General features: G+C 41.8%; 2 protein-coding genes across 3 annotated transcripts; both read right to left on the bottom strand.

Moving 5' to 3' along the window:
- Window positions 1-3,513: 3,513 nt before the first annotated feature.
- On the bottom strand, window positions 3,514-11,564 carry LOC109901136 (pleiotropic regulator 1-like). The gene is made up of 15 exons (XM_020497180.2): window positions 11,362-11,564; window positions 10,934-11,040; window positions 8,198-8,328; window positions 8,028-8,081; window positions 7,610-7,703; window positions 7,250-7,343; window positions 7,019-7,120; window positions 6,664-6,756; window positions 5,962-6,111; window positions 5,728-5,829; window positions 5,521-5,623; window positions 5,114-5,222; window positions 4,809-4,948; window positions 4,261-4,454; window positions 3,514-4,031 (listed from the first exon to the last, which is right to left on the bottom strand). The coding sequence occupies exons 1-15, from the start codon at window positions 11,368-11,370 to the stop codon at window positions 3,972-3,974; spliced, it is 1,542 nt and encodes a 513-aa protein (XP_020352769.1). The 5' UTR covers window positions 11,371-11,564; the 3' UTR covers window positions 3,514-3,971.
- A 2,637-nt stretch (window positions 11,565-14,201) lies between these two features.
- Window positions 14,202-20,472, bottom strand: LOC109901135 (fibrinogen gamma chain). 2 transcript variants are annotated; one of them, XM_020497179.2, is made up of 9 exons: window positions 20,119-20,472; window positions 19,946-19,993; window positions 19,283-19,466; window positions 18,792-18,876; window positions 18,242-18,372; window positions 17,466-17,599; window positions 17,058-17,242; window positions 15,832-16,109; window positions 14,202-15,539 (listed from the first exon to the last, which is right to left on the bottom strand). In XM_020497179.2, the coding sequence occupies exons 1-9, from the start codon at window positions 20,179-20,181 to the stop codon at window positions 15,349-15,351; spliced, it is 1,299 nt and encodes a 432-aa protein (XP_020352768.1). In that variant the 5' UTR covers window positions 20,182-20,472; the 3' UTR covers window positions 14,202-15,348. The 2 variants fall into 2 exon arrangements, with proteins under 2 accessions (XP_020352768.1, XP_031693632.1); XM_031837772.1 differs by lacking the exons at window positions 19,946-19,993; window positions 20,119-20,472 and adding an exon at window positions 19,824-19,828.
- Window positions 20,473-20,696: the final 224 nt, after the last annotated feature.

The raw sequence follows: 20,696 nt of genomic DNA, 5'->3' as shown, positions 1-20,696 counted from the left end.
TCGGTGTTCCTCAAGGTTCCGTTTTAGGACCACTATTGTTTTCACTATATATTTTACCTCTTGGGGATGTCATTCGAAAACATAATGTTAACTTTCACTGATATGCGGATGACACACAGCTATACATTTCAATGAAACATAGTGAAGCCCCAAAATTGCTCTCGTTAGAAGCCTGTGTTTCAGGCATAAGGAAGTGGATGGCTGTAAACTTTTTACTTTTAAACTCGGAGAAAACAGATGCTTGTTCTAGGTCCCAAGAAACAAAGAGATCTTCTGTTGAATCTGACAATTAATCTTAATGGCTGTACAGTTGTCTCAAATAAAACTGAAGGACCTCGGCGTTACTCTGGACCCTCATCTCTCTTTTGAAGAACATATCAAGACTGTTTCAAGGACAGCTTTTTTCCTCATCTACGAAACATTGCAAAAATCTGAAACTTCCTGTCCAAAAATGATGCAGAAAAGTTCATCCATGCTTTTGTTACTTCTAGGTTGGACTACTGCAATGCTCTACTTTCCAGCTACCCGGATAAAGCACTAAATAAACTTCAGTTAGTGCTAAATAAGGCTGTTAGACTCCTGACTAGAACCAAAATATGTGATCATATTATACCATGCTAGCCTCCCTACACTGGCTTACTGTTAAGGCAAGTGCTGATTTCAAGGTTCTACTGCTAACCTTCAAAGCATTACATGGGCTTGCTCCTACCCAGCTTTCCAATTTGGTCCTGCCGTACATACCTACATGTACGCTACGGTCACAAGATGCAGGCCTCCTAATTGTCTTTAGAATTTCTAAGCAAACAACTGGAGGCAGGGCTTTCTCCTATAGAGCTACATTTTTATGTAATGGTCTGCCTACCCATGTGAGAGACGCAGACTCGGTCTCGACCTTTAAGTCTTTACTGAAGACTCATCTCTTCAGTAGGTCCTATGATTGAGTGTAGTCTGGCCCAGGAGTGTGAAGGTGAACGGAAAGGCTCTGGAACAATGAACCGCCTTTGCTGTCTCTGCCTAGCCGGTTCCCCTCTCTCCACTGGGATTCTCTGCCTCTAACCCTATTACAGGGACTGAGTCACTGGCTTACTGGTGCTCTTCCATGCCGTCCCTAGGAGGGGTGCGTCACTTGAGTAGGTTGAGTCACTGACGTGGTCTTCCTGTCTGGGTTGGCGCCCCCCCTGGTTTGTGCCGTGGCGGAGATCTTTGTGGGCTATACTCGGCCTTGTCTCAGGATGGTAAGTTGGCGGTTGAAGATATCCCTCCAGTTGTGTGGGGGCTGTGCTTTGGCAAAACTGACCAGCATAACAGATAATTAACAGGCACTTTTCACGTCTGAAATAACTCCATCATACCTTGTTCAAAGTCTTCTTGCATGGACATTCTTTTTTTATTCTAAATTTGTGCAAGCTGTTGTCCCACGCCCGATAACAGGATCAGGTTACTACGGTGGATCAAATATGAATGAGCCACTTTCTCTGAGGATGTTTGATATTACTCTGTTTGAAAGGCAGGTCCTACAAGTACTGAAGTTGTCATGTCAGAGGCAATGCATGATCATAACTGACAATCCCTACATTGTGGCAACGTTGAGTCATTACTGCTTACTGAGTTTGTAAAACTGTATCCATAGAAAACGTGATTCCCTATTATTGTATCTCTATTCCCTTCATGAGTTTTTGTTATTTTACAGAAATGTTAAACCTTTTTTTGCATACTAATTAAAGAAAACAATCAATGTCCTCTTTTCTTTGTGAGAGCTGTGGGGCAAGAGAGGATCAGTTTAATCTTGAACATGGGTTTGTATCTGTATGTTATTTAATAGTTTTGATGCCTTCACCATTATTCTACAATGTAGAACATGGTAAAAAGTAAAAACCCTTGAATGAGTAGGTGTTCTAAAACTTTTGACCAGTAGTGTATATATATCCATTGATTCTTGAATAACTTATGAGTTCAGTTCAACTGTCACACTCCTTGAGAACCCAAAATATAAGCTTGTTTTTCGCCAATGTTTGTAAACATTGTCAATGTAAACAAACACTGTATACCATATCATGGTTAAAACGTTCATTTTTATATCACTGATGGTCAGTCCTTGTAACCATAGCTGTCTATTAATCTGAGTGTTTACATTTCTCCAGGCCCATCCCTCAGTTTTGACCAAAACAGAGGCAGGGAAATCATTTTGTTGTTTCATCTGTGAACTTGCCCTTTTAAAGAGCTGCATATTATCAAGCATATTATCAAGATATCAAAGACTTACTGTGGCAAGTCAAATTCTGTAATATAAATACAGTATCAAAGGAAGTACTGTGTAATGACAGTACAATACCATAACATTGATTATTATACTGTTAAAAAAGTGAATATTAGCATAATCATAATGAATGATAAATGGTTTACTGTAATTACAAGGGATTGGTGCGAGCAGGTTGGCTGCTAAGTGTTTACACATTACTGCATATTAATGAATAGTTGGTGTCTTATAACATTTGCACTTCTGGAAGCTTCCAAACTGGCAGCGACTACAGGGGAAAACAGAGCACAGGACATGACAAAATGTGCAACCATTTAAGGTTGAAGACTTGCCCCAGTCCAATCTGTCCCCTATACATTTTAAATTGATGGGGAACTATAACCATATAGGACTTAAATTGGTACAGCATTCTCACTCACAGGTGCAATGTAGCCTCTTACAAAGCCTCAAATATGTTAAGCCAGAAACAATACCATTTTTGGCACTCCCAATGATACAGTACAGATACTGTATTATGTGGGTTGGAATTAAACAATGCTACCTTATATAATGTTACTTACCCTACATTATTCATCTCATATGCATACGTAGATACTGTACTCTATATCATCGACTGCATCCTTATGTAATACATGTATCACTAGCGACTTTAACTACGCCACTTGGTTTACATACTCATCTCATATGTATATACTGTACTCGATATCATCTACTGTATCTTGCCTATGCTGCTCTTTACCATCACTCATTCATATATCCTTATGTACATATTCTTTATCCCCTTACACTGTGTATAAGACAGTTTTTTTGGAATTGTTAGTTAGATTACTTGTTTGTTATTACTGCATTGTCGGAACTAGAAGCACAAGCATTTCGCTACACTCGCATTAACATCTGCTAACCATGTGTATGTGACAAATAACATTTGATTTGATTGATTTGATTTGAATTACAGTACCACTCAAAATAGACCAATTATTTCCCCGCCCACATTTTCCCACAATGGCCCATCATTTACAGTATGCTACAGTAAAACAGAGTATTTCACTGTTGATAATACCCCAAATAACCATATACAGTAGTTTTGTTACAGTGAACATCTGCTTTGTCTAACAGGTGAGCAGAAGTTCCATGATATCAGTGAAACCAGGAATACGGTAGAGCTCCAGGACCACCCAGGAGATGATGGATACTGGGAGATCAATGCAAACAGCTGCAAACACTATGGGTGAGTCACGCTTCACGAAAATTCAAAATGAGATGCAACATTTTCTTTTTCTTTTTATCATACAGTGATTTCATACACCAGATTGCACAACAAATTACGTTTCTCTTGTATATACAGTTGGTGTTTCTGAAATAAAGAAAGAAAACCTTTCTAATGATGAGAAAATCTTAATTTTCCACACGTTTACTAGATTTGACCCGAGTGGGGGACTATGTGTACACTAAGCTGAGAAGTGGCTTCTCATGGTGGACGAGAGTGACCAGAGATATGAGAGAGCATTCATCATCAAGAACAAACATTCTGGAAGGTTATTGGCTGTCCAAAATGGTACTTAGAATAAGGACTACATTGAAAACCCCCAAAATTACAGTAAAAATAGAAGCAAACTCATTTTTGTGCGAATATTCTTCTTTCAAAAATTATGGGAGTTCTATTGATGGGAATATTGACAACAGAAATTAATGTATTTTTTTGTTTGTTGCAAAACTAGAATCTTTTCCTCTTGAGGATTTCCGGTTTCCAGTTGATTGGGTGGCTTTCCTCGGTCTGAAAGAAAAAAAACAATCCCACCCTAGTCAGAAACAAGAACTTATGAAGTACTCAAAGTAATACCACAGTTTCATTAGCTTAGCAATGTTTTAGTGACTGTCATTTTCACTGACTGAATAAACATCCACTTTGTATGAGGTTGTAATTAACACGTCCATTACTGAATCAAATCTCAAATCAACAAAAACGTGTGTTTTTACAGCACAGGATACAAGTATTTCCCTACCGCCGTGTCGTCCTCTTTGTACACCTTGATGGTCTTGTCGGCCTCGGCCGTGATCAGCCTGCTCTCCGAGTGGTCGAACATGCAGGCGAAGATCCCCGATTCGCTGTCCAGTGAGCCGGGCTGCACGGCGGCGTGGATACGCTGGAAGTTGTAGCCGGTCCGCCAGTCCCACAGGTGAATGGTGCCGTTGTCAGCTAACGGAGACAATAAAAAGATGTAAGGATTAGCTGTATCTAGATCAAGACATAGGCATAGTAGTAGGATTTCCTATCACTTCAATATATTTGCTTCCAGCCTCTGCAGTTACCACTTCCCTTACATTTGTTGCCCATCTTTAGTAGTGGGCTTTCGAAGCAACAAAGCCCTTCAGAATCATTCAATGTACTATGACTAGAAATAATCTGACCAAATCATCCTGACAGAGGCTCAAAACTGTCTATTTCAATCGCAACATATATACAAGATATCTTTTGTTCAAACACGAGTCGCTAGTGCGCGATGGGACAAGGATATCCCTGTTGGGGAAAAAGTAAAGGACGTTTTCATACCTCCTGATACCAGCACGCCGTCTGAGTTGACCGCCATTGCGTTGATGATGGCGTTGTGTCCAGAGAGGTTCTGGATGAAGTTGCCGTCTGGGAACGTCCACTGCTTGATGTTGTCGGCAGAGCCAGAGGCTAAGGTATACCTGTAACATTCAGCCAACCAATGGTTCAGTGCCATAACTCAAAACACACAAATAAAATGAGCGAGCCTATCAACCCTATCATTACCTACAACTAGATAACAAAAGATGGCGAACGTGGGTGCAACATATGCATCACCGTTTACTACGTATGAGGAAGTGACGTACTGTCTGGGATGTAGGGCCAGTGCTCTGACAGACTTCTTGTGATTGGTGAGAGTGGCTCTGGTCTTCCCAGCTATCAGATCCCATAGCCTGATGGTAGAGTCGTGGCTCCCTGGAACGGAAAAAGCCAGGTCGTGTTCAGGTCACACCGTAGAAAAATGTTTTGAAACTTAACAATAAAACGCTGCATTCTTATTCGGACAAGTTCAAGTGTTCTATCCTATTTTTTTCCCTACTGAACATGACCCAGGAGAAAAGGTCAAAATTTTAAAAATCCTGATTTCTCCTCGCGCCAGCTCATAATAGAATGTAACAAGATGATAAGCCTTTGATGGTAGTTTGGAGTGAGTCAACTAGCCAATATATGAACACAGCAAGGCAAAGCAGTTGTAACATATCCTTGTCCGTACCTGTGATGATCTGCGGTTCGGCGGCCTGGCATCTGACTGTGGCCACTGTGTTGGTGTGTCCGGACAGGGTGTGCACGTTGGCTTTGCTCCTGATATCCCACACCTATAGACATAGAGATTTCATATTGATCTCCCAATACACTCCAAAATGTTCCACTAAAATAACGTTTTTGAAAGTTAAGACAACTAGTAATTAGCAAGACTTACCCTGGCTGTGGCATCTCGGCTGCATGTGACCAGCACGTCGATGGTTGGGTGCAGGTCCAAGTCGTACACGGCGCTGAGGTGGCCGTGGTAGTGCCTGATAACCTAAAAAAATTTTTTTTAAGTGAGGTAGAGCAGAAACTATACTAAATACTTAACTAGATAATAATGGACCAACAGTCCATTGAAACACATCATATAAAGTAAAGCAGAAATGAAAGGGTACTAGTACAATACCTTGTTGTACTCCAGATCCCAGCACTTGACCTGCTTGTCCTCGCCGCAGGAGAACAGGTAGGGGCTCCGGGTGCTCACAGCCACGCCGCGCACTGTGCTGATGTGTCCTGTTAAGGAGAGCTTTAGCTTCCCACTGGCTAGGTCCCAGATCTGTCAGGAGAATGAGAAACAATGGGGATTAGACGTCACGGGCGAACTTATAGCTGACGTATTACGAGATACATGACTAAATGCCACCAGTTGACTGACATTGAATAGATCAAATGGGTGTCCCAAAACCCTTATGTCACTTCTTATTATCATATCTGTTTCACTGGCTGCACCTTTACAGAGGCGATCTACCCATTCTTCAGTCCCTGTAGTGATGATAGTGGTAAAAACGTAGCCCCTCTCATTATCTCAAATCAAATCAAACAAATTGTATTGGTCACATCTCTCCTGTCAATCACACACACTGATAAAACAAAGGCGTTACTCTTCCTTTAAAGCTGCAAAATGTAACTTTTTGGGGGGACCCGACCAAATTCATAGAAATGCTAGTTGTAGATTTCTCATTGAAAGCAAGTAGAAGAAGCGGTATATCTGTTCTATGTGCACTATTTCTATGCGTCCCATTCTTAAGTTTAATTTTTGCATCTTTTACTTTCGATTTTGTACCGCTGTTTAGAAGTTACAGATCTCTCGGTCTCTCTCTGTACTCACCTTAATGGTTCTGTCGCCAGCGCCTGTCACAAACCACTGGTTGCCGGGCTCTACGGCAATGGACCTCACCCAGCCAAGATGACCACTGATGACCTGGAAGGGATAAAGCAAACCTGTATCAGTTACCACACAAAACAGGGAGCAAGTCAATACACCTGAAGTTATCTTAAAACGCATAGGCCTTGCATGAAGATATTCTACGATTATTGTACTGCGTTCGAAGGACTAGGGACAGTTCCTTACAAAACATCCATGCTTTTTGTGAGTGTGCCCTGTGCATTTGATAAAGTGTGTAGACTGTAGAGGAAGTAAGTGCATTCAGAAGCTCTTGACATGACAAAACGACGTCCTTTACCCGAAACAGCTTCCATGGAGCGTGCCACTGGGGCTTGGGCATAGTGGGGGCTTTTCTGGCAACGAGGGACGAGTTTTTGGTGCCGCCTCCTTCCAAAAGAGACTAGAAATAAGACAGAAAACGATTAGTATTATCCACAGTGGTAGCATTATATCATACAAGACTGAATGGAATGTTGGTGCAGAAATGCATGCGAAGTGTAATGATACGTATCAGAGAGCGTTACCCCACCATAGCGTGCGAGTGAGGAGCAGAAGACCTCTCGGCCCCCCCTGCGTTTCTGTGAATGTCCCCGACACCGGCTGCAGTGCGACTGGCGTCCAGCCTGCAATTACACACACGCAAAGAAATGGATGCTGGATGGTGTCAAAGTGCACTCTAATAAGATAGGCAATCCCGATTGGAGTCCCGTGTTGCTTGGATACAATAACACTTTGTTCATGTCTCTAACATCTGGGGTCTGTACAGGAGGTTGTGGTGCTACGGAATTGCGGGGAAGTACAGACTGTCTGACGTGGACTATTGAATTCCGTTTGCTCTGGTGTCTTCTCACTTCGACACATCTACCGTGCATCATCTGAAAGGAAGTACCTGGCTTGTGATGGCGGCAGGGCAAGAGCCATGGCGTGAACTCCCCCCTCACTGGGGTTCCTATGTATCTGAGTGTCCGCCGTCAGAGCCACCCCTGGGGAACGACAATACACAGCGTTATAAAGGTCACGTAACACCACCCCGTGGACACAATATGAACAAATGTGGTTTTGCATGCAACAGTAGCATTGCATGGGGTTAGACCAGAGGGAGGGTTCTCCAAGTCTGGTCCTAGAGAGATACTGAGTGTGCAGGGTTTTGTTCCGACCCATCATTTAACACACCAGATTCAAATAAGCATCTCCAGCCATGATTCGCTGAAATCAGGTGTTAGGATAGGGCTGGAACGAAAGCCTGCACCCCCAGTACCTCTCCAGGAGCAGAGTAAGGGAACCCTGGGTAAGACTGTTGTAATTACCAGGTCCTGAGGGGTATGCGTGTGTCCCAGTGATCAAGTACTCTGGATCATCACCTGGAAGACCAGAGGGTTATAAATGAGAAATACTTGGGAGGTTTTGCTCTCATTCATTGCCCATGAAATCAATAATGATTTGTCAATGATTGATGTTGAAGTGATGGCATTCTTACCAGGTTGGGCATAGTTCTGATTGCCAGGCATGTTGGAGCCCAGTGGTCTGTCCTTGCCCTCTTTCAGAATGGGCATGTGTAGAACGGCACTGTAGTCTGCCCTGAGCTTCGCTGCCATCTTCACCTTGTGACTACGAAGGGAAACGCTAGTTAACTCAGTTGAACATATCAGAGCATGAAAGTAGGGGTGGGCGATATGGCCTAAAAATCATATCTTGATCTTTTCAAACGTATAGGTGATTCACAATATATATATACAGTACCAGCCAAAAGTTTGGACACACCTACTCATTCAAGGGTTTTTCTTTATTTTATACTATTTTCTACATTGTAGAATAATAGTGAAGACATCTTGACTATGATATAACACACGGAAGCATGTAGTAGCCAAGAAACTGTGAAACAAATCAAAATATATTTAAGATTTTAGATTCTTCAAAGTAGCCACGCTTTGCCTTGATGACAGCTTTGCACACTCTTGGCATTCTCTCAACCAGCTTTACCTAGAACAATTTTCCAACAGTCTTGAAGGAATTCCCACTTATGCTGAGCACTTGCTGGCTGCTTTTCCTTCAATCTGCAGTCCAACTAATCCCAAACCATCTCAATTGGGTTGAGGTCGGGTGATTATGGAGGCCAGGTCATCTGACGCTACACTCCATCACTCTCCTTCTTGGTCAAATAGCCCTTACACAGCCTGGAGGTGTGTTGGGTTATTGTCCTGTTGAAAAACAAATGATAGTCCCACTAAACCAAAACCAGATGGAATATCGCTGTAGAATGCTGTGGTAGTCATGCTGGTCAAGTGTACCTCGAATTATAAATATTCACCAACAGTGTCACCAGCAAAGCACCATCACACCACCTCCTCTATGCTTCATGGTGGGAACTACACATGCGGATATCAAACATCTCAAATTTGGACTCATCAGACCAAAGGACAGATTTCCACCGGTCTAATGTCCATTGCTCGTGTTTCTTGGTCCAAGCAAGTCTTCTTATTATTGGTGTCCTTTAGTAGTGGTTTGTTTGCAGCAATTCGATCATGAAGGCCTGATTCATGCAGTCTCCTCTGAGCAGTTGATGTTGAGATGTGTCTTTTACTTGAACTCTGTAGCATTTTTTGTAACGCTAATGAACTTATCTTCTGCAGCAGAGGTAACTCTGGGTCTTCCTTTCCTGTGGCAGTCCTCATTAGAGACAGTTTTATCATAGTGCTTGATGGTTTGTGACTGCACTTGAAGAAACGTTCAAAGTTCTTGACATTTTCTGGATTGACTTCATGTCTTAAAGTAATGATGGACTTTCATTTATCTTTGCTTATTTGAGCTGTTCATGACCTACTATGGACTTAGCCTTTTACCAAATAGGGCTATCTTCTGTATACCACTCCTACCTTGTCACAACACAACTGAATGGCTCAAACGCATTAAGGAAAGAAATTCCACAAATGAACTTTTAACAAGGTACACCTGTTATTTGAAATGCATTCCAGGTGACTACCTCATGAAGCTGGTTGAGAGAATGCCAAGAGTGTGCAAAGCTGTCATGAAGGCAATGGTTGGCTACTTTGAAGAATTTCAAATCTGTTGGTTACTACATGATTCCATGTGTTATTTCATAGTTTTGAAAATAGTAAATATAAATAAAACCCTTGAACGTGTCCAAACTTTTGACTGGCACTGAATACTTTTTTAAAAGCTTTGTCGTACAATTAAAGGTAAAATATGTCAGCCAATCAGCTCCTATGTTGTTCAATGAGATGTGCCATTCCATAATGGCTGTGTGGCTACTGCTATCTAGCATGATGAAAACGTCAGTTTACTTAAAGCGGTCTAAGGCACTGCGTCTCAGTGCTAGAGGTGACACTACAGACCCTAGTTCGATTCCAGGCTGTATCACAACCGGCCATGACTGGGAGTCCCGTAGGGCGGTGCACAATTGGCCCAGCATGGTTAGGGTTTGGCCGGAGTAGGCCGTCATTGTAAATAAGAATGTGTTCTTAACTGAGTTTCCTAGTTAAATAAAGGTAATAAAAAAAGTGTAACTCACATACGTATTACACTGACACCCCAACACACACATACTTGTTTTCACTAACTCCCCTATGAGCACACAGTGGACTCTACCTACACACAAGTAACAGGTGCACACATGCACACACTTTCACACTCACCACATACACTGCTGCTACTGTCTATTATCTATCCTTGCCTAGACCCTACCTATATGTACATAGATCTCAACCTTGTATCCCTGCACATTCTACTCTGTACTGGTACTCCCTGTATATAGCCATGTTATTTTTACTCGTTATTCACTGTGTATTTATTCCTCGTGTTACTATTTCTATTTAATATGTATATCTTGAATTCTGCATTTTTGGAAAAGACTTGTAAATAAGACCTGTATGTAAGCATTTCACTACACGTGTTGTTTACGAAGCATGTGACAAATAACATTTTACTGGATGATGGGCCAATTCGGAGTACAACGAATTTCTCATCCCTGGGTGGGGGTAGGGTTTCTAAGATGCGCTGGGTCCCGGTATCTTAATCTAAACAGAAAGCCTGTACGACCCCCTGCGCAAGTGTAGGGTCGGAAACTATTATGTCTATCCTGAACACACAGACAGGACCCCCACACACACAGCTGATCTTTATCTCACACAGAAACGAGTAACGTTAGCTAGATGAGAGAGCAAAGACAGCATATTGTTTTACAAACCACGAGTACCTTGTTTCATCCAAGGAGACTGGTTTGGCATGGTCAGCCACAAACATATCATGAGTTCTCTTGAGGGACCTGAACACGAGCGTGTGCACAGAGTGCTTTTGCACATCCTGAAAAATAAAATACACGGAAACATTACTATCGACAACATCAATATCTGTCATTGCTAGTTACCTACTAGTAGCTACATATTCATGATACATGCTAGCTTGCCAAGTATATCTCAACTCCACGATACCACATCCGCGGATGTTACTTGGGCTAGATGTATATATAAAGTTGATCCGACTAATATTAATCTCCCAAATTGAATTATGTTAAGTGTGCTTCAAATAGACTAGGCATCATGCTAACGTTAGGTAGTGGCGCGTCAGCTACACCTATTGTTATTTCAGCTTTACTGACATGAAGATGCACGAATGAGCACACACCTCAGTCATTTCTGATGTTATTTAGCCAGATACCTTTCCGATCTGTAAAAAAAAACGTTAGATAAAACAGATGTAGAAATTGAGCTAGGTCCAGCTTTCTAAACAAACGCAGATGCTGTTCCGATGCACCGGATGTAAACAATACGGTTCACGTGTTCATTTCCGGGTTAAATTAGTTTTTCTCCCCCTGACGATGAGCGCCACTCCATGGCCACATCTAGTAACATTTACGGTACAAGTATTTGATTAATTCTGCAGCGCTGCTTAACAAAACATAACAATTCAGGCCTTATTTTCAAGGCCTTATTTACATTTTAAGCCCTAATCACATGTAAAGCCTAGGCCCGTTGTTGTTGTTGTGGCTTTCGAACACTTCAAATGGTCTATTTGGATTTCATCCTGACTTTATCAAATCAAATCGTATTGGTCACATACACATGATTAGCAGATGTTATTGCGAGTGTAGCGAAATGCTTGTGCTTCTAGTTCCAACAGTGCAGTAATATCAAACAAATTACACAACATATACCCAATACACACAAATCTAAGTAGGAATGAATTAAGACTATATACTGTACAGTATATGGACGAGCGCTGTCAAAGCAGAACGGACTAAGATACAGTAGAATGGTATAGAATACAGCATATACGTATGAGATGAGCAATGCAAGATATGTAAACATTATTAAGTGAATGAGATACCGTAGAATAGAATAGAAAACAGTATAAACATCAGATGAGTAATGCCAGATATGTAAACATTAAGTGGCTAACATACCTTAGAATAGTGTAGAATACAGTATATACATATGAGAAGAGTAATGCAAGATATGTAAACATTATTGATTAAGATACCGTAGAATAGTATAGAATACAGTATATACATATGAGATGAGTAATGCAAGATATGTAAACATTATTAAAGTGACTAGTGTTCCATTCCTTAAAGTGGCCAGGGATTCCTAGTCTATGCCTATAGGCAGCAGCCTCTAATGTGCTAGTGATGGCTGTTTCACAGTCTGATGGCCTTGAGATAGAAGCTGGTTTTCAGTCTCTTGGTCCCAGCTTTGACGCACCTGTACTGACCTCGCCTTCTGGATGATAGTGGGGTGAACAGGCAGTGGCTCGGGTGGTTGATTTTTTTGGGCTTTCCTGCGACATCGTGTGCTTTATGTTCTGAATACGTCAACACTGCCTTTTGAAAACCTTTGGAAACTATGGTACTTGGACAATGTTTGCCAAGGAAAGTACATTGATTAATATGTGTCTAATACACTCAATTCTAAATTACCCCCATTCAAGACACACCTCTGCATTTGGCAATTTTCAATGTGTATTTCAAATCAAATCAAATGTCATTGGTACAATACACATACTTAGCAGATGTTATTGTGGGTGTAGCGAAATGCTTGTGTTCTTAGCTCCAATAGTGCAGTATTATCTATCAATTCACAACAATACACACAAATCTAAAAGTAAAAGAATGGAATTAAGAAAATATAAATATTAGATTGAGCAATGTCGGAGTGGCATTCACTAAAAGACAGTAGAATAGAATACAATATATAAATAGGAGACGAGTAAAGCAGTATGTAAACATTATTAAAGTGACTAGTGTTCCATTATTAAAGTGACTAGTGTTCCATTATTAAAGTGACTAGTGTTCCATTTTTAAAGTGACTAGTGTTCCATTATTAAAGTGGCCAGTGATTCCAAGTCTATGTATAGTTCAGCAGCCTCTAAGGTGCAGGGTTGAGTAACCGGGAGGAAGCCAGTTAGTGATGGCTGTTTAACAGTCTGATGACCTTAAGATAGAAGCTGTTTTTCAGTCTCTCGGCCCCAGCTTTGACGCACCTGTACTGACCTCGCCTTCTGGATGATAGCGGGGTGAACAGGCCGTGACTCGGGTGGTTGTTTTCATTTATGCTTTTTTTTTTTACATCGGGTGCTGTTATGTTTACTGGAGGGCAGGTAGTATTTCAATCACAATCAAAAAGCAAACAGAAATCTCTTAATCTCTACTGTAGATTCTAGCATATTTGTGTTATTTCCCTGCAGTCCAATGCTTCGAAAACGTGATTAAGCATATTGCAGCTAACATATTTGACTCAATATGAGTAACAAGTATGGAATGTCTGTCAGAGACGTGGACTTCTATTCAACCAACATCGATACTACTATCCAAAAGTGTTGAATAAAAGTGTTCCCTGATCCCATTTATCTCCAGGATGGAAAAGTTATTGTAAATTGATGACAATTGCAGCAGTACGTTATGAAATACAATAATTGACTAATTTTGGCTTTTGGTTGACTCCATAAAAATGCTGATAGGAAAATGCAATGCATGTTGGGTAATATTGACATAAAGAGTGTTCACATAGGGGACCTGTGCAATGTACAAACAAAGACAAATAAACACCCACACATAGCCTACTTACCAGTCAGCAGAAACCCACACACACACACACACACACACACACACACACACACACACACACACACACACACACACACACACACACACACACACACACACACACACACACACCCCTCCGTAGTACACAAGGCCTTTCTGAGATCCCTCTGATTAGACGGGAGAAAGAGCGAGAGCCTCAGAGGCTTTTTGGTCATAGTGCCACATCTACCGAATGACATCCAAACATGGTTTTGTCCATGCACAGTCAAGTAAATCACGTGACAATGATTACAACATGTTCTTCTCAAAACATGTATGGAGAACATTTGTCTTGGTAATGCCCACGCACCAATGGGACAACAACAGTATAGGTTCTAATTCCTGTACTGTTGGTGTTGTAGGAAAGAAAATATTGACTGAGTCGTATGTTCAGGTAGGTATTTATTTTGTAATAGAACAGCATAAATGACATAACAGGATTTGTAATAGATTCACTCTGTCTCAGAACGTTTTGTCCATACTGAACATGACCCTGGATTTGGTGGGCAAAACACACATACCCTCTTTAATACGGTAAATTCCTACTTAACATTCCTACCTAATAGCGTCAGTTTGTTTCCCCGTTGACACATCCTCTCAGAATTCAAACCAGGCCATTTGAATATTGGTTCAAAGAACTTCCAATAGATGATTTCCAAGAACTTCAAAATAGCAGTGAATCAGAATAGCTTCTAAAAATCGTTGAACAAATTGATTGAGTTTGGTCCTCCCAGCACAGAGCCTTCTATTTCAAATCCTTTCAATGCCGCCACCAACTTCCATGGTTATTTCATTTATCATCCGATGCCTATGTGCAATTCATCATATACTGCTTGTTCGATTTCTAAATGAAATGTATATCATATAAATGTGGGTATCATTTATCACATTTAGAACAATTACAAGTGGTACCAGGAATGGATATCAGGGAAAGTACAATAAAGAAATTGGCATGGTCTTTTAAATGCTATTTGAGGTGATTCGGCACCTTGGCCTGAGACCTGAAGACGTGTGTTATCTCCCTGAGGTATTGGCTTTTAGCTTAGAGGGCTTACACAGTCTTATGGCTTTCAGACCACCCAGGTTCAAACCCTGTCTTAGATCATGTAGTCGGGGCGGGGGTATCTAAAACCAGCACAAAATACATCTTACATGTAGACAAATACAACATTTATTCACTGGTTAAACCAACCAGATCCAATTATTCTCCATAGACAGTAGATAAAGTTTGTTCTAAGATGGTGCTAAATAGAAGAAGTCGAACCAATCTTCCAAGGTCCAACAACAGCGATTTGATCATAGACAATATTTTAGGCAAGAGGGCAAAAAAACGAAATTGATCGAACCAATAAAAAAAAGTTACAAGACAGAGGGCCTTTTTTCCCAGACACAGATTAGGCCTAAAGTTAGTCCTGGACTACATGTTTAATAGAGATTCTCCATGTGCGTTTTAGGACTTGGCTTAATCTGTGCCCGGAAAAATTCAAGGAAGTTCGAGCTTCCTTGAACTTTCCCAGGACACAGTATGTGTTTTAGTTGTCTCCCAGGCCTCCAAACTGTTTGACCTCTCCGACCTGCTGTCCGTCTCCCGCCGTGATCCTGTTGGTGGGGATGATCTTCATGGTAGTCTCCTTCAAGGAGTACCAGCGGCTGTGCCACGTGGCCCAGATGATGCCATTGTCGTAGCCTGACTCGCCGGCGTCCTTCTCCGTGTACTTCCCACCTAGGGATGGAAAGACGGAAAGAGAGAAGTGTCAATGAAACGTTTGTTACAAGTAAGAAAATCACAGTGTTGGGCCTACTCCTAAATGTGGCCTTCTTGGAAAGGTAACAGTAGAAATGTCAGAGAAACCCCAAAACTGACATTGGTATAGGTTGGTAGTGACTTGCATAAATGTATAACTGTAGTATGGTTCATGTTACTTGGAGAGTAGTATTCTTTCAAAGAAAAACAGAAAAACGCAAGAACGTGCACGTGTCTGTGTGTGAGAGTGCGCACGTGTGTGTGTCCTTACCCGGGTAGTATTTCCCGTTGAGGTGGGCGGCGTGGCATCGGTTCATCCACCAACCGGAGCCGTCCTGCTTAGCACAGTTGCCCTGGAACTTGTCATTGTCCTTGTCGCTGGTACTAAACTGCATGCCGTTGTGAGACGTGTAGAACTTGTCGCTGGGGTCATCGCCGAAGTCAAAGCCATCAAACGCGTCACCCGCGTCGCCGCCGAAGTAGAACGCGTAGGTCAGACGGTACATGTCGACTTCCGGACCCACTTTGAACATGGCGTAGTCGGCATGCCTAAAGAAAGAAAATAAATACATTATATATTTTTTTTACGCGTGTGGTTTTATTGAATAAATAAGACAAGAAAAGCATGAGCGGCGCAGGTCAGAAAGGCATTTGAACCCATGCCTACTGTGGTGTGAGTACCGGGGTCCGCTGCACAAAGCACTAGACCACACAGGCCACAAAGTATTCATTTAAAATGCAGCATACTATCCTGACGGCTTGGGTCATGGCCTCCAAAAACCAGTGTCATGAAGTAAAATACGTTGTTTGCTTTGATTGTGGAGGTCAGTTCTTTCAGTTATGTAACTTGGCACCAGAAAATCTATTCCACAAACTAAAGTCCAGAGGTTTGAGATGTGTGGAGAAACATATTCTTTTTAAGTTAGACACCTCACCAAAGAAAAGGCTTACCGCTGCTTATTTCCACAATTCATCATATAAAATAGCACTAAATGGCACTAAATATTTCAGGACTAAATATATTAAAGGGGCAAATCCTAACTTCCACTTAAGTCAAATGTCAACTTAGTCTCTTATTGACATTAATGACTAAGTGAAAATTTGACTTGCTGAAATATTTAATTAATTTAGTGGAGAGAATTGCGCGAGTAAATGTGTCATATAGGCAAGAGCAATGGTGCCAAGCCCCCAATAACTTTGAGTGGGAATTGATAATAGCAAAATCTGGTATTTATAGCATTTCTATAGCGTGAAACCTAGACACCACAGAATTGGATTGGTAAGCATCCCAGTGGGTCAAGATGGTTGCAATGATGTCATTATAACGGCCTTACAACGGGTTGCAGTGACATCATTGCAACCAGTTTTACCTGCTGGGATAAGACTTTGAGCTGTTCCCACTACATTTTGAACACCATTTTCTATTCAGGAGAGGGGGAATGTAGGCTCTAAGTGTGCACTAGTAGTAGCCTTAGTAGAGAACATAGTAGTGCGTACTTCTTGTTGCCCTGCCAGTCGGTGAGCTCGATCCTCAACACGTATGGGATGGAGGACTGGGTGGAGAGCAGGTGCATCTTCTCATTGCCCAGCCAGAACTCGGTGGTGTCATCTGGGCTCAGGTAGCCGAAGCCCTCCTTATACTGGATCCAGTCCTTGTTGAAGTCCACGCTGCCATCACGTCTCTGTGGAGATATATGTTGGACGGTGCTTATGGCAATAATACAATATGTGCTTCCAATCGGGTGTGGGTCAATAACATTTCACTTTAGTCAATCCGGGAACTGAAATCCCAATTGGAATGTTTACTATCTGAAATAACTGAAATGGAATTAGGGGTTTGAATCCTGCATGGGCCAACCATAATGAATATGCTACGTGTCACTTGCAAGGGAAGAACACACGTACCCGCTGCAGGACGGTAAAGCCGCGGCCGAAGCTGTCGATCTCACAGTAGACCAGGAACTGCTCCTTAGCCTTCAGTGGCTTCACATAGAACAGACCGCTGCTTTTGGCACCCTTGTTGGCAATATCCTGGCAATCTAATACGGGGGAAAACGACATGCCATGACCATGTTGTTACGTGTTAATAACAAAGATTACTGTTCCCATAAGGCAATGCGCTAGGCACAATGTTTTTTGTAGTGTTTTTAGCCTGTTCCTGGACTACAGATGGAAATGAGCTCTGGCTCTATTACATTGCTGATTATGTTCTTATGATCTTGAGCATTGTTGATTTATTGTCCCTTGTCCCTGGTAATGATCCACTCTGTGGTATTTATTAACAGCCATTTTTGATCATTTCAATTAAATTAAAGCTACAGTATACCTATTTATGGAAGAATCCCTTATAAAATGCCAATAAATGACATAAAGTAATTCATTAAACTAATCTAAAGTACATCCATATAACTGGATTGATACCCCTCACTTAAAGAATATCACTTAGAAATGCCAACAAGTGAAATAAACAAATGAATTCATGAACCATTGCTAAAGTGCATCCATATAACTGGATTGGGACAAATCGGCTCAGCCTCTATTGATTGATGCCATTGATTCGCTTCTGACTAAACAAGCAGCAAGGACAAATGATGGGTACGTAGAGCGATTTCTCCAGGAGCAGGATTGAGCAACCTCTCTGATGAAATGGGGAACGACCTACAGAACGTTGTCGATGTTACCTTTCCCTGTAATGGGTTTGATTTCCACGGTGTCCTTGCAGGGATCTTGGCATTTCTGATCCAGCTGAATGGACATCTGTTTGAGGTCTAACATCCTCTTCTTATTGGATTCCAGCATCCCCTGGAGTTGACTGAGCAGAAGGGGGGGGGGGGGGAACAGACGGATAATGTTTCTCAGGTGATTTGGATATAAACTTAGATTGCGGTTTATATCGTAGGTCAGCCAGCGGGTGTGTGATTTGACTATCAATGTGTTTGAAGTACACATAATTTGACACTTGTACCCTTACTTAGTCCGGGTATTTCCAATTTTAGCAGGTAATTCGTCCCCAGCAGGGAATGATTGTTTGTAATGATGTCATTGAATGGTTTCAACCAGCTTTAGCCGCTGAGAGACATACAAGCATTGGGGTCAATTCCAACTAAATCCCAATCAATTCCAGAAGTGAATTGCTCTACTAAGGAAAAGTTCTGAGTCCAATTGTAAGTGAATTGAGACCAAATTAGATTCTGATGTAAAAAAAAAAAATAGTTTAAAAGAAGGACTTACTATATTTGCTCCTCCTGGGAGACGATGGTCTTCTCGAAGCGCAGGACATCATCCAGTATGCTCGCGGACCTTTTGTAGTGGACGTCTGCGGAACAATCACAATACCTGCTTCAGTTACAGTAACCTAAATGAGTGGCCAGAGTCTATACTTCTTTTAAAATTAGCCTAACACCTGGGTGTCTTCAGTAGGGCAAACTGTAGAAAGTTCAGACACTACCTCCCGGATTCACTCTGTTTCAAAATGTTTTCTCCCTATTGAACACAACCCCGATGACGGTTCGAGACAAACCGTTTGTGAAGTGATATAAAATCAAATCCCGTAGCAATGAAAAGCGGAATGTGCCACTGATGTATTCCTTTAAAGTTTGGACTTTTCTGCTACTGACTCCTCCACTTCTTAGCCCCACATCTAATAGTGTTGATTTGTTGTCATTTCTGTGTTAGCCAGGTTAACACAGTCAAGTAACCAAAGGTACAGAAAAGTCAATCACCTCCACCAGACTTCTGATGTTGTGTTGCCGAATCCTTCATATAGGTGACTTTCTCCGTGGCCCCCGTGGTAAGGTTGGTTATTCTACCCAGGATGTCCTCCATTTCATCAAGGTCCTTATCCACCGCCGGCTTGTACCTGTTGAGGTAGTCAGCCACGCCACATGTCGTCGGGCAGTACTTGCCCTACAACAGGCACAGAACACAGATGCTTTCATTTGAACACTCTGTGAGAGATGTGTCTGTGTCGCAAAGGACACCCTATTCCCTTTATAGTGCGCTGCCTTTTGACCGGGGCGCATTGATCTTTGGTCACAAGTAGAGCACTTTATATGGAATAGAGTGCCATTGGGGACACATATTTACAATATATTGCTATATTGTGACAGTGGGTGTGTGAGTATTGGAAAACGTCATTGGATTCAAAGAAACTAGAAAAGGTTTAATTACGTGTGTCCTTTGAAGAGGCACCAACTAAATTGGTTGTAATGTCCCAGAATTAACTACATATCATATTGCGTGAGAGGAATATAATTCAGCAACAAATCCATCTAAATAACAATGTCAATAAGTATTCGGCACAAAGAGGACGGAATAGTAAGACGGGGTCATTTCTTCCTGAACACACCGAGTACCTGGGCGCATCCATCTACAATCATACTTACAAATCCATCCCTTGGTGTGCAGTCCTCAGAATAGTCTCCCCTCGTTTGCTGTGGAACAGAAGCAAAACAGCACAGTCTGTAATCTTAGTAGATGCCACTGTATCTCTTGTTGCAGAACACTGTTTACGAGAACACGCTCAATTCAGACAGGTTCGCTGAAATGTGACACTTACTGCAGAGGAGAGGGAGAACAGCAAAAGAACGCCTGCGGCTGTGGACAAAAGGGAAGGAGCCATGTTACTAGCCTTTGGTACACCAGTTGTGGTGTTGTCCAGTTGGAGAATGAAGAGCCTCTGGCCCCTGATGGTATATTTATCCGATCAAGGTCCTCCTTTTTGTTGCAGATAAGGGGTTCGCGTGTAAACAGAACCGGGTCATCCAACTCATGTCCTAGTAGATGACTCAACAACGTTGTGACTCAAATGTCCTACTACTTGTCATTTCCCAGATGTGACAGGGATTGATTAACAGATTTGATTAACAGGTTTGGTGTGGTTCCTTCCATGTGATTTGTGATCACAGGGAAAGTCGTGGGCAGCAGGCTTGCGTGGTGAACTTCATTGGGGTCAAAACAACACTGGGTCAATCGTGCCATATCATTACCTTGCAAATTCCAATCCAACCAGTATAAAACATATGACAAGATACTACATTAGATATTATATTAGAGTGTTTTCTAAATAAAAGGTCTATAATTTGTGTGCCCCCTTTAAGGTTATTTTAGGACCGCAATCACTCCTCAAGTTACAGT

The sequence above is a fragment of the Oncorhynchus kisutch genome, linkage group LG12 (assembly GCF_002021735.2).
Source record: "Oncorhynchus kisutch isolate 150728-3 linkage group LG12, Okis_V2, whole genome shotgun sequence".
Classification (NCBI taxonomy): domain Eukaryota; kingdom Metazoa; phylum Chordata; class Actinopteri; order Salmoniformes; family Salmonidae; genus Oncorhynchus; species Oncorhynchus kisutch.
The sequence above is the reverse complement of the archived record's forward strand: the minus strand, read 5'-3'. Positions and strand labels throughout refer to the sequence as shown.

Bases quoted from the DNA above. Each gene is read 5' to 3' on its own strand.
- LOC109901135 (XM_020497179.2), bottom strand. From the start codon at position 20,181: ATGGCTCCTTCCCTTTTGTCCACAGCCGCAGGCGTTCTTTTGCTGTTC. The intron at 19,467-19,945 runs GTAAGTATGATT...TGCCTGTTGTAG, and splicing joins GCACACCAAGGGATGGATTT to GGCAAGTACTGCCCGACGAC. The intron at 18,373-18,791 runs GTAAGTCCTTCT...CCTTCTGCTCAG, and splicing joins TCCCAGGAGGAGCAAATATA to TCAACTCCAGGGGATGCTGG.
- LOC109901136 (XM_020497180.2), bottom strand. The intron at 7,704-8,027 runs GTAATTACAACA...GTCGTTCCCCAG, and splicing joins CGCATACCCCTCAGGACCTG to GGGTGGCTCTGACGGCGGAC. The intron at 6,112-6,663 runs GTGAGTACAGAG...TTCTCCTGACAG, and splicing joins CTGGCGACAGAACCATTAAG to ATCTGGGACCTAGCCAGTGG.